The following is a 15,843-nucleotide window of genomic DNA, read 5'->3' as shown; positions in this document are numbered from 1 at the left end:
TCTGAATTTCAAGAGTCTGCTTTGTACTCCTCTGTATGTGTAAAGATTCCAAATTAGTTATTTTAGATATTCAGATATTTTACAATTTAAATATTGTACTCTGTCAGTTTAAATTGTAGGTCACAGTAATTAATAACATTTCCTTTAAATCTTTTCTCAATTTCAGAGGTTAGTTAGAAGTATGGAGAGTATAGATTGCTGTGGAGCATGTTGTATGCCATTTGGTAAGGAAGTGCAGCCGGAAATGTCTGGTTGTAGTCACACTGTACCTGTATGCTATGGTTATGATACTACTATTTTGAATATTTCCCACATGCAGTTACACATATTTGTTTAATAAATCCTCAAAACAAGAAAGCTTTCTGATTTATTAGTAACCTGGCCCTTGAATTGAACGGGGTCCTACTTTATAGGAGACAAAATATGTAGCCATACCATGACCTTTGAGATTAATAAGGCTTTGTCTACTCTTAAATTAGTCAGTAGGTGTCGGAAAAAAAGTTCAGTTAAAAAGATACTTTGGAAACACATTTATTGTTTGTGTCTCTGGGCATCTGAATACCTTTTTAGAAATGTGACCCTGGTGGCTCATCAGTGTTGCCTGAAGAGTAATTCCAAAAGCTGAGATGGAACAAAGAAACAGGCCTGACTTCCTGTTCTCTGCTGTGAACAAAGTACACTCCACAGTAAACATTACCTGGGACTTGTTCCCTTTCTTACAGAGATCCACAGAAAGGCATGGGGAGGAGAGGGGAATACTCTTGTTATTTCTTGAAGTAAGCCTCAGAATAAGTAGCCTTGAGCAGTAAAGATTGTGTTGTGTGGAGACCACTAAATTCATATAGTTTATGGCTTCACCGCAGAGGAGGGAAAATAGCTACTATATTTTCTTCCTCTTCAGCAGCAGCCACCCTTTTGAGTAATGTGTTATCTCTATTGATGGTATGCAGCTTGAAGTCGAATGTGAAACATCCCAGGCAATCCATATTAGCTACTCTAATCATTTAGATTACAGCTGAACTCCAGAGATACTTACAGAAAAGATCCAGTTATACTTGGACTCATTTGCTCATGAAACTGAGTGTAAACGTGGCTCCCTAGAAGTCTGTCAAGACTGTCCTGTGAAATTTCATTCATGTGCAGAATCTGAAGTTTTCTGCAATACAGAAAACACAGTATACTCACAAGAGCACAGTGAGAAAATAATACACAGAGTCCAAGAGAAAGAAAGCAAGAAGGCAAATGAGACTTATGTAAGACTCAAATTGACTTTCTGACATGCAATTGGGAATGGTAGCTGGTAAGGGAACTTGTGTAGTGTATTACCCTGTTTGCACATGCAGCTCTGTTGCGCCTTAAGGTATTTTAAAAAATACAAATTTTAAAAATTGTTTATATGTTTTGTTACACTGCCATGTAAGCATGATTTAGAAGGAGTCCAACTTGGTGAGACAGAAGGGAGCTTCCCTTCTGCAGTGAAGCTTCCACTCTACCAATCCTCATCCCTATTTGGTCAGTAAAGTGGCCCAAGCAAATTGCTGGGCAGTAAAGTTAGCTTTTTATCTTTAAAATAATCATGTAAAAATATAATCCATTTTATAGTGTATTTTAGTAGATGAAAAGTTTGACATGAGCCAGCAGTGCATGCTTGCAGCCCAGAAGGCCAACTGGGCTTTTGATGCAGTTTTGAATGGGCTGCATCAAAAGAGGAGCAGCCAGCAGGTCGAGGGAGGTGATTGTCCCCTTCTGCTCTGCCCTTGTGAGGCCCCACTTGGAGTGCTGTGTCCAGGTGTGGGGCCCCCAGCACAAGAAGGATGTGGAGCTGTTAGAGTGAGTCCAGAGAAGGGCCATGAAGATGATAAGAGGGCTGGAGCACTTCTCCTATGAAGAAAGGCTGAGAGAGCTGGGGCTGTGCAGCCTAGAAAAGAGAAGGCATGAGGATGATCTCATTGCAGCTTCTCAGTACTTAAAGAGGGCTTATAAAAAAGATGGAGAATTTGCTCAGGGAGACAATGACAGGACAAGGGGGAATGATTTTAAACTAAAAGAGGGGAGATTTAGATTAGAGGTTTGGAGGAAATTCTTTACTCAGAGGGTTGTGAGGCACTGGAACAGGTTGCCCAAAGAGGTTGCGGATGCACCATCTCTGGAGGTGTTTAAGAGCTGGTTGGATAACGTCCTGGGCAACCTGTTCTAGTGGGTGATATCCCTGCCCTTGATCTTTAAGGGCTCTTCCCACAGTTAAAAATAAATAAATAAATAAATAAATAAATAAAAGTAACAAGCAAAAGATAAAAGGTTATTTAACTACCCCAAATGTACCAAAGGCTACATCTAGCAAGTACACCTGACAGGCATATATTTCCTTTCCCCTTTAAAATACGGTCTTCTTTGATAAGGTCTTCACTGATTTCTTGTTGACTTCAGAACATGGAACATGAGGTGTACCCTGCATACTGGTATTGTCACTATCATCAGTTTTCATTGTTTCATTATTGGTCCTTCCAAGGACTAGGAAAAGGGCTTCTCCATCACTCTTCACATCCCACATTGTGGTTTAGGTAGAGCTTTACCATTACTGAGCAACAGGCTGTGACACTTGGTTGAGGTTGCTTTTCTTGTTGCCAATGAAGTTAAACCAATGAAAGGTTGTCCTCAATAACAGCAGTTTATACAACTGATTTTGTTAAAGGGGTTACCATTGACCAAGAGCTGCTTTATAACATCTCCTACTTTCAAGTCATCATCATTTCAGAAGTTCATTTGAAACAGTGCATAAAATGTTCTAGCAGCTTATGCTTATTTATTCCTATCTTTGGAGGGACACAGTCTTGTGAATTAAACATCGTGGATTCTAATATTCATTTCAGATGATAAATCTGCCTATACAATATGGAAAGTAAGGCTGTCTCAGCATACTAATACACTGCAATCCAAAACAGCTGCATTAATATTCCTGTTGGTTGTCATTGAAGATATGCCAATTCCCCTATGTATTTATCCACTTTTCAGAGTGCCTTAGCAATCTCATGACTGCTTTTCACAAGTGCTTGGTGGCCTCTTCTTTTTCCTGAGCACACTGTTGAGAGATCACTCTACATATTCAAACAGGGGGAGAGAAATGTGTTTAGACTAACTAGCATTAACACACAGTACAGATTAAACTCAGATGATCTGATTATATCCCTTGGTCCCCAACATTTACATTAGGATTCATAAACAAGAGTCTTTTGCATTACAAGTAAGGATTAAAAGTTCTCTTAAAGTGGTTTTTTTTTTTTTGTTTTTGTTTTCCCCCTCCCTTGCATTGGCAGGGATTTCTGTGTAATTAATGAGTTAGATGTAATGGTAATAGTTAAGACTTTTGGTTTTGTGTTGTAAATGTTCTGTTTGTACAGTGAACATGTTGTATAGAAGAGAAATGGTTAAGACTGTTTTTGGTCAGAGAGCTGTGGCTTTGTGTATTTCTTGGATCAGACATTTTTTAACACTGCTTCAAATTGACTCATCTATTTCACATTCAGCTAGCTATGTGGCTATTTTGGACTCAGCACAATATTGCCATTGTGTTCATTTACTTTTTTTTTTCATCTAAATTGATCAGCTGTTTAATTCTTCACTTTTGGAACACCCATATGGTGCTTTTTTTTTTCTTGTTTCTCTCTCTCTTTTTTTTCTTTTTTTTTTTTTTTTTAGGGAAGTCATTATGGGAATCATGTTTATGCCTTAAAGCTAGTATCCTGCAGGAACATAACATTATAATTTGATATGAAATTGTGACTGAAGATTTTGAAGAAGGAAGGGTGAATTTGTGGATTTTGTTTTTTTAAAGGCCTGTTACATAATGCGCTGTGAACCACAATGATAGGAAAGCCTTTGTTCTTCAGAAGCATTCTTAATATGTTGCCATACATTATTTCTGATGGGTGCTATTTATGAATAGCCAAATGTTTTTCTCTTTTGGAAAATCTATGTGCATCTTAGTTATTCTTACTTTGCTGACAGGATCTTTGCAAGAGCCTCTGAGATCCTCAGATGCCACTTCAAACTATTAATAAAAAATACCTGTGATAAGAAATGAGAACAGTATTACACCTACAAGCACTTACAAACATATAGTTGTTCTTATGGATTCTAATCCACTGCTAAATATAAATGTCAAGAAGATACAGATAAACTTCAGGTTCTTTTTCATTTTTTTGAGCAGACCACTTTGATAAGATATATCAGTGATTTTACAGGTGACCTGTTTATTGATCTGGATGCTAAGCATTTGAACAGACTTCCGTGAAGTGAAGCATTGAGTTTTTTTACTCTGCTTTGCCCACCAAAATCATTGAAGTCACTGGTATTGTAACAGCCTCTAAAGTTGATAAATCAAGGGCTTGTGCATATATCATTTTCTTTGTGCTACCAAGTAGCTCATGAACTAAGTGGGAATGAAAACAATTACAGACAAAATAGAAGTCAGCCCTTTTATAAACTACCCAGCATGATGGCTAGACTATCCTAGATTTTGTTGAGCGTGAACTTCAGAACACGTGAGAGATTGCACTTGGTAGGCCTAAAGATCCATTTGTCCTACTATTGTGTTTCGAAGAGTGGATGCTTAGGGAAGAATGTAAGAACAGGGCGAGTGCATAGTCATCCTCCAGTGGTGTTTCCCTGGTGTCTCCCCTTGTCTTTTGGCATTCATGAATATGAAGATAGTGGCTTGCAAAGGTTTTTGCATTTGTATTTGATTTTGACTTTATATAACTTTTCTTCCATTGATCTATCCAATTATTTGAATCTCAAGGAAACTTGTTTGTGATGGAAATGTACTACAATTTCTCTCTCAATAGGAAAGTCAGAGTAGCAAACATCATGGTAGCTGTGTCACAGCTATTGGTTCTTTCTATCTGAACAGAAAGGAGTAGAGTGGAAGTGTGGTTTTGCTTCAGAAAGTTAACATTTAAATGGGTCTAAGTTAGCTTGAATGTAAATACATCACTGAGATAAATGTTATGGAGGAGAGTTTGTTTCTTTGCTGCTATGATGCTGGCAGGAGAGTATGTTCTGTAATTGATTAACAGGGCACAGTACATTGACTTATATGGGAAAGCTATTATATCTCAGTAGCAGGAAGGTATATATGATTCTCGTTTTAGTAAGTAAAAAATTGGAATCCTTGGGAAATAACTACAACTGCTGGAAGAACCAAAGTTTCCCAAAGGTTTTTTTTTCCCTCTTAAATCTGTAGCATAACAGCATTTCATGTTGTGAAAGAGGTTTAAAAGTGCAATATATTTAGTGGAACTTACATACAAAGCTAGAAATATTAGCTTGTGTAAGCAGTCTTTTTACTTCTGTTCTGCTGGACCTAGAGCTATGAGTTATTGAAGAGATTTAATATCTTTTTTTTTTTAATATCTTTTTTAACATGTCTATTCATTTTAAATATAATGCTTCTGTATAATTCACACCCATGTATGGTGAATTTCCTACATTTTCAAACATAAAAGTGTACTTGGGGTGGGGGGTGGAGGATTGGGGGAATGTTTATGTTTTTTTTTAAACACAGAATCATAGAATCATAGAATATCCCAAGTTGGAAGGGACCCATGAGGATCATTGAGTCCAACTCCTGGGTCCCCAACGGACCACCCAAAAAATCAGACCATATGTCTGAGCATTGTCCAAATGCTTCTTGAACTCTGTCAGGCTCAGTGCCATGACCACTTCCTGGGGAGCCTGTCCCAGTGCCCAACTACCATCTCGGTGCAGAACCTTTTCCTAACACCCAGCCTGACCCTCTTCTGTCCCAGCTCCATGCCATTCCCTTGGGTCCTGTCACTGTCCCCAGAGAGCAGAGATCAGCGCCTGCCCTCCACTTCCTGCATGAAGAAGCTGAAGGCCTCGAAGAGGCCACGAGGCCTCCCCTCAGCCTCCTCTTCTCCAGAGTGAACAAAGCATTTGATTTCAGCCACTCCTCATATGTCTTCACCTCCAGAACCTACACCATCTTTGTAGCCCTCCTTTGAACACTCAAAAAGCTTTATGTCTTTCTTATACTGCAGCACCAAAAACTGCACACAGTACTCAAGGTGAGGCCACACCGACGCAGAGCAGAGTTGGACAATCACTTCCCTTGGCCAGCTAGCAATGCCATGCCTGATGCACCGCAGAATATGGTCGGCCCTCCTGGCCACCAAGGGACACTGCTGGCTCATGTTCAGCTTGCTGTTGATCGAAACCCACAGATCTCTCTCTGTGGGGCTGCTCTCCAGCATCTCTCCAACAACTCTGTTTTTATCCCCTATCATTGGCTATTCCAACCAAACTAAGAAAGCAGACATCCACAATCAATATTTCTAAAGTGCATATGCACCAAATGAAACACAGTCATGACTGTCTGTAAAAATCATGACAACATTGACAACTGACAAATACAGTAATACTGTTGTATTTGTTTATTTAATTTTTACTATATCAAGCTTGTCTGTTTTATTATTTTGAGTCCAAGAGGATGGATTCATGAATCAAAGAAAGAAGGCAGGCTGTACAGGGGTACAAATGATGATTTAGAAGCTAGTACTATTTCCAGAAAGTATACATATTTATTTTTGTGTAGCTTCATCAACAGTAGCAACAATCACTACCAAAATAAAAGGTGGAGATTTTCTCAATAGTTTCTGGGATCAGTAAAAGAACAACAGTTCTGTTGAGGTTCTGCTGTTTGGAGAGGTGTTTTTTCATCTGTCATGTTTCTGAACATGTCTAAAATTCAGTTTTATTTTTGGTGCAGAAATTAAGACTTTGGTCATACTTTATCCCTTGTTTGAATGTTGATTTTTATTTTTTTTTTGAGGGGTTTAGGATCGACCTTGGGTTTCACAAATATTTTTAAAATATCATGACCAATATCCCCCTACTATAGTCAGTAATCTATCAAATTGCATGAGTACTTAAATTTTTTTTTTTTTTTTTAGCTACAACTTTCTATTCCTAATATTCTTCTGGAAAGCTGGAAATTTCCTCCCTACCCCAACCCCTCAATATGAAATTGCAGGGGGGGAAATCATATAAACCTATGAATTTTATTTTAAAAAAATACTAATAATCCTCTCAAATTTAAATGTCGTGTAATGGATTTTATGAGTATGTAAGAATGCAGGATCAGATGCTATATGAGCTTTTGTAGTTTTGTACTTCCACTCCTCTGGCGTTGCTATTGTGCATTTGATAAAGTCCTGTGCTTCTTTCTTGGAATTCCATAAGGTAGTCTGACTACTAAGGAGCCCTTCCTACATCATAATTAAGACTGTGTGAAAAAATGATATTTTTACTCTGTGTGTATGCATTATGTATATGCATATATGTGCGTCTATGTGTATTTGTGTTATGTATATACATATAGGAGTTTATTGGGGTTTATTTTCTTTGTTTGTAAGTCCCATTCTTCAGTGTAAGTAGCTGTATAATTTCATTTTTCTTTATAACAGAATTTCAAAATAGTTGGTGAGGAAATATGGGGGGAGGGGAGGGGCGGAACGACAGGAAAGTGAAAATGAAACATATTCAGCTGTAGCTCTCAGTATTAACGAAAAGATATTTTTCCTTAATAGTATGTAAGATAAGCACAGAAAAATGCTATAAAGATATTTTTCTGTGTATTTTTAAATATTTCTTACTATATGTCCTTCTGTTTTTAAATGTTTACTTAGACAACAGAATTAACAAAGAATGCCTTCAAATCCTTAGCTAGGTAACACTAATAATGAAGTGTCAGAGAGAGCAACTTTCTAGCAATCTTTAAGCTGAAAACCTATTTTTATGGATAATAAAAATGCATTATAGATAAAGAAACACGTTATAAAGATTTGTTTTTTGAGTAACTCTTACTGTGATCATGAGGTTTACAACAAAATTTCTAATAAGTACTTCAATCTGCTGCTCATTTCTGTTCTTACGCTGTAATATACTACTTTGAAATAATAGCAGCAGGATCTTAACATACAGAAACTTTTTCCATGTCTTCCCTTGCTGCTACGGAGGTCATGTGTGTGCCCACTAGTTGGGGACACACATGCTTGGGTTGCATGATGTTACCACAAGGCACCGTGGCCTCTCCAGCTGCAGATCTGAGTGAAAATATGCTGTGTGGCTGGAGCCAAAGCAGGGGGAGGAAAGGGAAGTGGAATCAATAATTCTGTCTTGTGGTATAAACAATTATACTTAAAACCATTTTTCTTCCCTTGTCAGAATTCCATCATTTAATAGCATGGTAGTGAATTTTAAAGTCTTCAGAACAGTCCTTTAATTCAGTGCAAAGCAATTGAACTTTACTCTTGCCTATACCTTTATGCTGGTATGAATTTTGCTTTCTTCCATAAAAAAACTTGTAGACATTTATGGAAAAAAAAAAATAAATAAAATCGTATTTATTTTGTTAAATGTCAGAGTACTGATTCATGAACTGATGTTTTGTATTTCTGTGCTTCAGTTTCTATTGCTGTGTAAGTAATTTTATTTTTCATTATATGAAACGCAAAATTTTACGAGAGCTGCATTACAAGTGACTTGATTCACTCACAATCACCCTTTTTTCACTTATAAGTTCCTCTTTCGAGAAAAACGTTAATTCTGTCTCCACATGTGATCCAGTCTGCCAGATCATAGTTTTCTAATTTTACCAAAATCCGGTGTGGCTGAGTATTGATTATGCTGCCTACCAGGAATGCTCTACGGCTTTCTAGATACATACTTAAGTTGAGGGTGTTTCCATTTATAGCAAAGCTTATGTTGCAGTGTGTGTGTTTAAAAAGGTTAATCATGTTGATTGGTGGAACTTATGTTTTTTGCTTATGTGGTAGGTTGTACCTGAAATGTAAATGAATAATTTAACCTATGTATTTCACACATCTGTTGAAGTAACTGAGGAAAGACTAGAATAAAAAGCAGTACATTAACTGATCTAAACATTTGGAAAATCAAAAGCCAGTTCTCTCCATTCTAATTCACATAATTTCATACAACAACAGGAGATTTGTATTAAACTTTTTTTCTTTATTAGAAAGTCGAAGATTCTGATTTTGGTTTTCCTCCATCTTAGATGCTAATTCTAAATTGATCTTCTTTTTACTAAGTAAAATATAAGTGAAGTGCTCAAATGGATTATGGAGATTATACTAAGAAAAAAATATTGTTTCTCTAACTATTTTTCTGAGTAAATCTGTAATATGTGGTAATTCATAAGCATTTATTCATGTGCCCTAATTTATTTTCTTTATTAAAATATCAGGTTATCAGCATCTCTATTATGGAACTGAGAGTTTATATCTTATCTACTTCTTACAAAGCTTTCATGATAATAATTTTCTTTATCACTGTTTACATATCATCAAAAACTTTCCAGATATATCAGGGCAGGCTTTTTTGTTTGTTTGTATTATCCTAAAGGGGAGTGGTCACTCATGGTTAAGCATCAACATTGCTCAGCTGTCCTAACTTTGTTGAAGTCTTTATTTTCTCTTTGTGTTTTATTTTTACTGAAATGTTGGGATGTATCCACATGCATTCTGCATGTACACAAGTGAGAAGACTGTGTTATTACCCAAAATAAAAATAAAGGGTGCGTTCCCCCTTAATGTGTATGAATAATTAATGGCATAAAGTTAATCTGTCTTCTTGTGTTTCAGAAAAGTGTGATGAAGCTCTGGTCTCAGCGTTACCCCACTCCTCCTTCAGCAGTTCATCATTTATGACAAGCAGCTACGTGCCAGGTTATGCGAAGTTAAACAAAAGAGGAGGTAAGGGGCACTATCTACCTTATGTTCACATATTTTGAGAAAAAGCAATGGGTGATATTTTCAATACGAAAATGCTTTTTATGTAGAATATTAGTGCTAATGTTTGTTTCAACAAAATTTTAGCTGACTCTTTTTTGTAAACAGAATGAATTTCTTTTTCATTGTATGTGACAGTAATTGCACACTATTGCACCACAGGGAGAAACACATTGCTGATAATTTATCAGCGTGTGCCAAAGTCCTAATGTTGATGGGAGTCACACGGTACGGTTGAATAACTGACTTCGGCTAAAAGGGCATACCTGTGTTCGTAGGGTAAATGAACATTTGCAAGGTCATGGATGTTGGAGCAAAAATTAAGCCTTGATTTGCTTTGTTGATTTGACCTGTTTTCCACGTTGGCAATGTGGAAAAAATCAGCTTTTTGTAGCATTACTACTAGGAGCTTTACCCTTTCCATGTATTTCTGTAACACAATGAGGTGTTCAGAAGTAATAAAGCCACCTCAAATATGGTAGCTGGAAGAACAGATGTATAAGTATGATGCTCATCCTGATCTAATTATATCCCTTGATCTAAGCAAATTTATTTATATCTAAGGTCTGAATGCAAGTCTTTACCTTCACCCACAGGAATTTTCATAGCTTTCCTTGATATTTCTAGATATCTGTGTATATGCCATATTTATATAGAACTCTAGATTATTTTCACAGGAATGACACTTTTAAACATGAAAGTTAGATTAACAGAAAAATAGTATTCTGAATATTATTTTTTTTCCTAAATAACATCAATCTAAAAGTCCTAAATTCTAAAATTTCAGATTCTTGGGGAATTAGCTTGTGAATCGATACCAAAATTTTATCTTCCCCCCCAAATGCATGTCAGGGGTATAATGAATTGACTTTGTGAACTTAGAACTAAGAAATCCTTTCACTCTAGGGAGGAAGAAGAGAGACCAAGTGGTTATAGTGCCTCAGTCTTCTAAATCATGATGGTCTAAAATAACAGCAAAACACCAGCCCTGTTAAAGGTTGGTTTGTTTGCACTACTGCTTTAGTCTTCCTGCTCCTGCAAGAATTTTGTTGCCTAGGTACTATATTCTGTCTTCTCAAAACCAACCAAACAAAGCAGAAACCATTAAAACAAAATAGTCTTGTTCTTTGGGTGTACATAAAATCTGAAATACTTCCAACTGGTGGAACACCCTAGAAGTTAAAGGCATAATATGTTCCATTCAGATTATAGTCTAAGATGCCCATGTTTCTACTACCAATTTTTTGTACTATGGTTTGTGCAGTTTCTGAGGAAAAAAAAAACAAAAACAAAAACGTACGGGCAAAGCTACAAATTTACTGTTAGCCTAATTGAAATCTTTATCAAAGAATAATTATTGGTCTAGATTTTATTACAGAAAAAGAAAGAAAATAAAAAGATACTCCAATAGTAAAACAGATTATATGTGCACACTTCCTTTTCCTTGTCTGTCCTTTTCCCTGATGTTACACTGCCCTTAACCAATTGTCATTATCCCAGGCTCTTCACTGGGAACAGGACAGCGGTGTCAATGACAATATTGTTATGGTAGGATCTGCTTGAGGTTACTAGTATGTATTTTCCAGCACACACATTGATTTTCAGGGAACAGGGAAAGGGGAACTGCGCCATCATGGTGGCCAAGCCATGGGTGATCCTGGGGCAGGCAATGCCCTGTCTGCTGCTGCACCATTCCCCATCCCTAACCAGGGTAGGCAATGCCAGTGGCACCAGCAAGTACTGCTGACTATATGGAGAACATTGAAAGGGAGGGGATAAACCAAGTCTGAACTGAGACATAAAGCTCACCAGTGGAGCAGAGCAATGGATAGAGCTGGGTATACATCTACGGCATGGCTCATGGGGGTGAGGTTTTAAAAGCAGGGACTGAAATGGGGCAGTGGGAGTGGGTCCTCAGAGGGACTTGGAAAGTCAGTTGTAGCCTATTGTTGCCTTCAGAACCCTGACATTGGTCTTTGTTTATTTGTCTGCAATTCCATATGTCTATATGTGTGTGTTTTGCCTGTGTAGGATTCCTATTCTTTGATTATTTTATTTTTTTTTCCTTGGTCTTTGTTCTCCAACTCTGGTCTTACCCAGCTCCCAGAGTTGCTTTCGTTTACCAGTAACTGACCTGGTGAGTTGCTTAGAGCCCAGCTCCCTCTGGTATCACCCTCTGACTGTACTTTCAATTCCGCTGTTATCCCATGATTGTAGGCCTCTACACTACATTTGTATTCTACAGTAAGTTTGTTCTGTGAGAACTATCTACTTTAGGTACAGGAATATATAAGAATTGTTATGCCAATAGTCATTAACCTATGCAATCATAAATCTAAGTTAAAGGTAAAACAGAGTTGATTGTGTTACCTGGTTGTTAGGGAATTGCTATTACAACTAAATGACCTAAACAGAAGCCAAAGACAAGCTTAGGGAAAATATGACTGACAAGCTCCAGTCGTGCACCTTTGCAAAGTTAATGCAAAGCCTGTGGCCTGTCAGTAGTATTGGCAATTTCTTTGGGTTTAGGCCTGCAGAGGAGTAGATGAAATTGTTTATTGTTTCAGAAATGTAAAAGACTTCTGAATGAGAATAGGTGTAATCTCATGCTGGTCTGAGAAGAGAGCAGTTCAGTTTGGGGGTTTTGGTAAATTTTGTTATGTACTTTTTAGTAAATCTCAATCTTTCTGTTGCAATATATCTGAACATAAGTTTTGATGGTTGTTTGGTCTTTAATTTTTGTTTTCAACTGTTTATTGTCCAGATGAAAGAAGCTAAGGAACAGTTTAATCCTAAAACAGTGCTTATCATTTAGGTTTAATCTCTCTCTGTATCTGATCACAGTTATATTAAGTTCCATGCTATTACCTGTTTGAAAACAGAAAAAAAAGTTGGTCATTAGAATAACTTTAAAAACATAAAATTTCATATCACCCTGCTAGGCAAGATTGTCATACTTGTTTTGCACGACTATTTCTCCTTTTAGTTTACTAGACTTTTCTTCTGTCACAAGTGAAAGGCAAATCAGGCATTTGAAATATATTTTTTTCTTTTAATTAATTTACTCTCCCCTTTCTTACGCTTATGATCCCTTCAGTGCAGTTTCTTGTAATGATATTTTTTTAGAAATATGGGTCTATGGTGATATCATTAATCAAATGTTTACTTAATTTCCTTTACTGAAAGGTCACTTGAAATTTAGTTTTCTTGCATCTCTTTGTTTAAATAGTAATGACATGAGACTGTTGTCATCCATTTCTTAATACCTGTGAAGTCTAGCATACATACTTTTCGAAACTGAAGCTTCTATATGAACATCACCCAGTTTTACTTTCCTTATTCTGGTACCAGTACAATTACTGCAGAACTCATGAACGTGTTTAGCATGGGAACTCTGCCTTCACTGTGTTTATGCTTCTGCTTCTACAAATGATGGAAAATAGTTCAGTTTTAATGCTGAACTATTTTCTAACATCATGGAATTACAGATATTGCTAATCAAACCAGTAATAAGAGAATCAATTTTTTTCTCTCCAAAGAGTCATTACCACCTAATAGGTTCCCAAATCAAATGTGCTATTTAAACCACACTGTGCTCAAGTCATTAAATGGAAAGAACTCCCCACCTCCTCTAGTCCCAAACTCTTTAAATTAAGGAAATATGCATTTGAAAATTCTAGTCTCCAACCCAGTTATAATTTTCTTTGCTGTTTTCATGTCATTGTATTCTAGACGCGCAAAATATTTCAGTAGAATACATAGTATATTTTATTCTATTGATTAAGACACTGATTTGCTGCGCAGTTGCATCATGTTATTAAGAAGGTTGCAGTTGTGACTGTAGTTGTTCTAGTTCTTCTAAAAATGTTGCAAATGGAAGAATATGCAACAAAAAGCTTAATATTTTCATCAATCTTTAGGAGGTTTCAAAATTAGAAACATCCACGAATTTCCTTTTAATGTTTGTTATGTCTTTCTTCACAAATCCCATAACTAGTGATCTAGGCAAACAGAACTAAAACTTCATGATATTGATCTGGAAACTCCAGGATGGATGTTTTAAGCATATTGTTTTTGTTAGTGTATGAGAATGTTTCACATTTTTCACAGCTGTCTACTGTTTCCACAGTGCTGTAAGTCTCCACTGACTTATGGAATAGTACATATTCTTTGTTAAAAGGAAATAAAGATTGGATGGACAAAGTATGACATGATTAGAAAAATTAATCTCTTACCCAATCTGTTTAGTCAGTTCCCCTTGTACCTCCTCTAATCCTTATTTCTTATTAGTGTAAACAAAGAGAAATATCATAAACTTGGTTTAAAAAAAACAGTTTTGATTAGAGGAAAAAAAAATCTGATTGGAGAAATAAATATTCAGTGGTTACCTGCAGGTCTGTCACTCTTTTGCAAACTCATACCCAAAATGCATATAATTTTGAGGTTCCAGTGTGTACGTCAGTAAGAGTCTTAGATTTATGCAATTGTTACAACTCTGATCCTGTGTTTCCACAACAGAAAGTCAGAAGCCTGGTGTTACAATGCATGTTGGCAAAGCTGTCTCTTTCACCTATCCCCAAAACACCCCAACTGATAAGGAGAGCTTTAAAGTAGGAAAGATGGGGTAAAGGGAGTGCTATAGAGATAGGATAGTCAGCAAAATGTATCTCGAGTCAGCAGTGCATTGGGGAAAGTGTTGAGAGCAGATCAAGGGAGGTTATTCTCCCTCTCTACTAAACCCTAATGAGGTCACATCTGGAGTACTGTGTCCAGTTCTGGGCTCCCCAGTACAAGAGAGACATGGAACTACTGGAGACAGTCCAGCAGAAGGCTACAAAGATGATTAGAGGCTTGGAGCATCTCTCATATGAGGAAAGGCTGAGAGAACTGGACCTGTTTGTCCTGGAGAAGAGAAGACAGAGGGAATCTTATCAATCTTATCAAATATCTGAAGGGAGAGTGTCCAGATGATGGAGCCAGACTCTTTTCAGTGGTGCCCAGTGATGGGATAAGAGGCAAAAAGCACAAACTGAAACACAGGAATACAAGGAAAAACTTCTTTAGTGTAAGTGTGACAGAGCATTGAAACAGGTTGCCCAGAGAGGCTGTTGAGTCTCCTCCGGAGACATTCAAAACCTGCCTTGATGTGATCCTGTGCAGGGTGCATAGGTGACCCTGCTTGGCAGGGGGGTTGGACTAGATGATCTCCAGAAGTCCCTTCCAACCTCAACCACTCTCTGACCATGTCATGGGTGGCCTCTCCTCTTCTGCTTTCTGAGTGCTTTCAATTATAGCAGCTTTGAAAAATGCTTTCCTTTTATTATTGTGGAAAGAACAAGAAGGCCACAGAAGCTGTAAACTATTCTGTCTTTTTCTCTTTGTGAGCAAAGGACAGTGGTTCCTCTGCAATACTGCTTCTCATCAGTATGCCTCACTGGAGTTAATGTAGGGTGAAGCAATTGCTGCTATCCCTGTCAGACCTGCAGAAAAAGGGGTAAAGAAACTTTGAAACTTTAGGTGTTGCAGAACATAGGTGGAGGCTGGAAAGATGTGATGAATGCATAGTGAAAGTAGGTTAGGGGAAGGTACAGCATGATAACTTCTGACTTGTTAGAGTCTTGTAAGCAAAAGCTTGGAATACTTAAAATTCTAATACTTTTTATTTTGGACACACTTCATAGAAATATTTTGAATAGTCTCTCAGTAATCAGCTCATTAACTATACCTATGTAAACCAAACATTTCTCAGCGTATTAAATGATCTAATGTAATATTTGGAGAAAAATAAAAATGTTACCTTTGCAAAAAAAATTACATTTTCCTTTTCAAAATGGCTGACAGAAGTCATTCACATTAATATATGCCATTAAGTTATTAATTGCACTATAGCACATTTTAATTGAAATCTAGTTAATAGACTACATTTAAAAGGTTTCAGACTTTCTTTCATTTTATGTCCTACCTATTCTTCTGCAAAAGTAATCCATGTTGCTAACACCTTCCTAACTAAAATGGC

The 15,843-nt window shown here is 37.0% G+C and overlaps 1 protein-coding gene across 5 annotated transcripts in view; it reads left to right on the top strand.

The window, feature by feature from the left end:
• The window catches only part of CNTNAP2 (contactin associated protein 2), a 1,160,459-nt gene that overhangs the window by 352,453 nt on the left and 792,163 nt on the right, over window positions 1-15,843 (top strand). For 4 of the 5 annotated variants that reach the window (XM_080582584.1, XM_080582595.1, XM_080582598.1 and 1 more), the window contains exon 2: window positions 9,681-9,791. In XM_080582584.1, the coding sequence (XP_080438710.1) occupies window positions 9,681-9,791 (111 nt within the window). Of the gene's footprint in view, window positions 1-9,680; window positions 9,792-15,843 lie in introns of those variants that run through there. The other variant, XM_080582597.1, reaches the window with a different exon arrangement.

The sequence above is a fragment of the Anser brachyrhynchus genome (assembly GCF_964034855.1).
Source record: "Anser brachyrhynchus genome assembly, chromosome: 2".
NCBI classification, from domain to species: domain Eukaryota; kingdom Metazoa; phylum Chordata; class Aves; order Anseriformes; family Anatidae; genus Anser; species Anser brachyrhynchus.
Note: the sequence above shows the minus strand (reverse complement) of the source record. Positions and strands in the feature narration are given on the sequence as shown.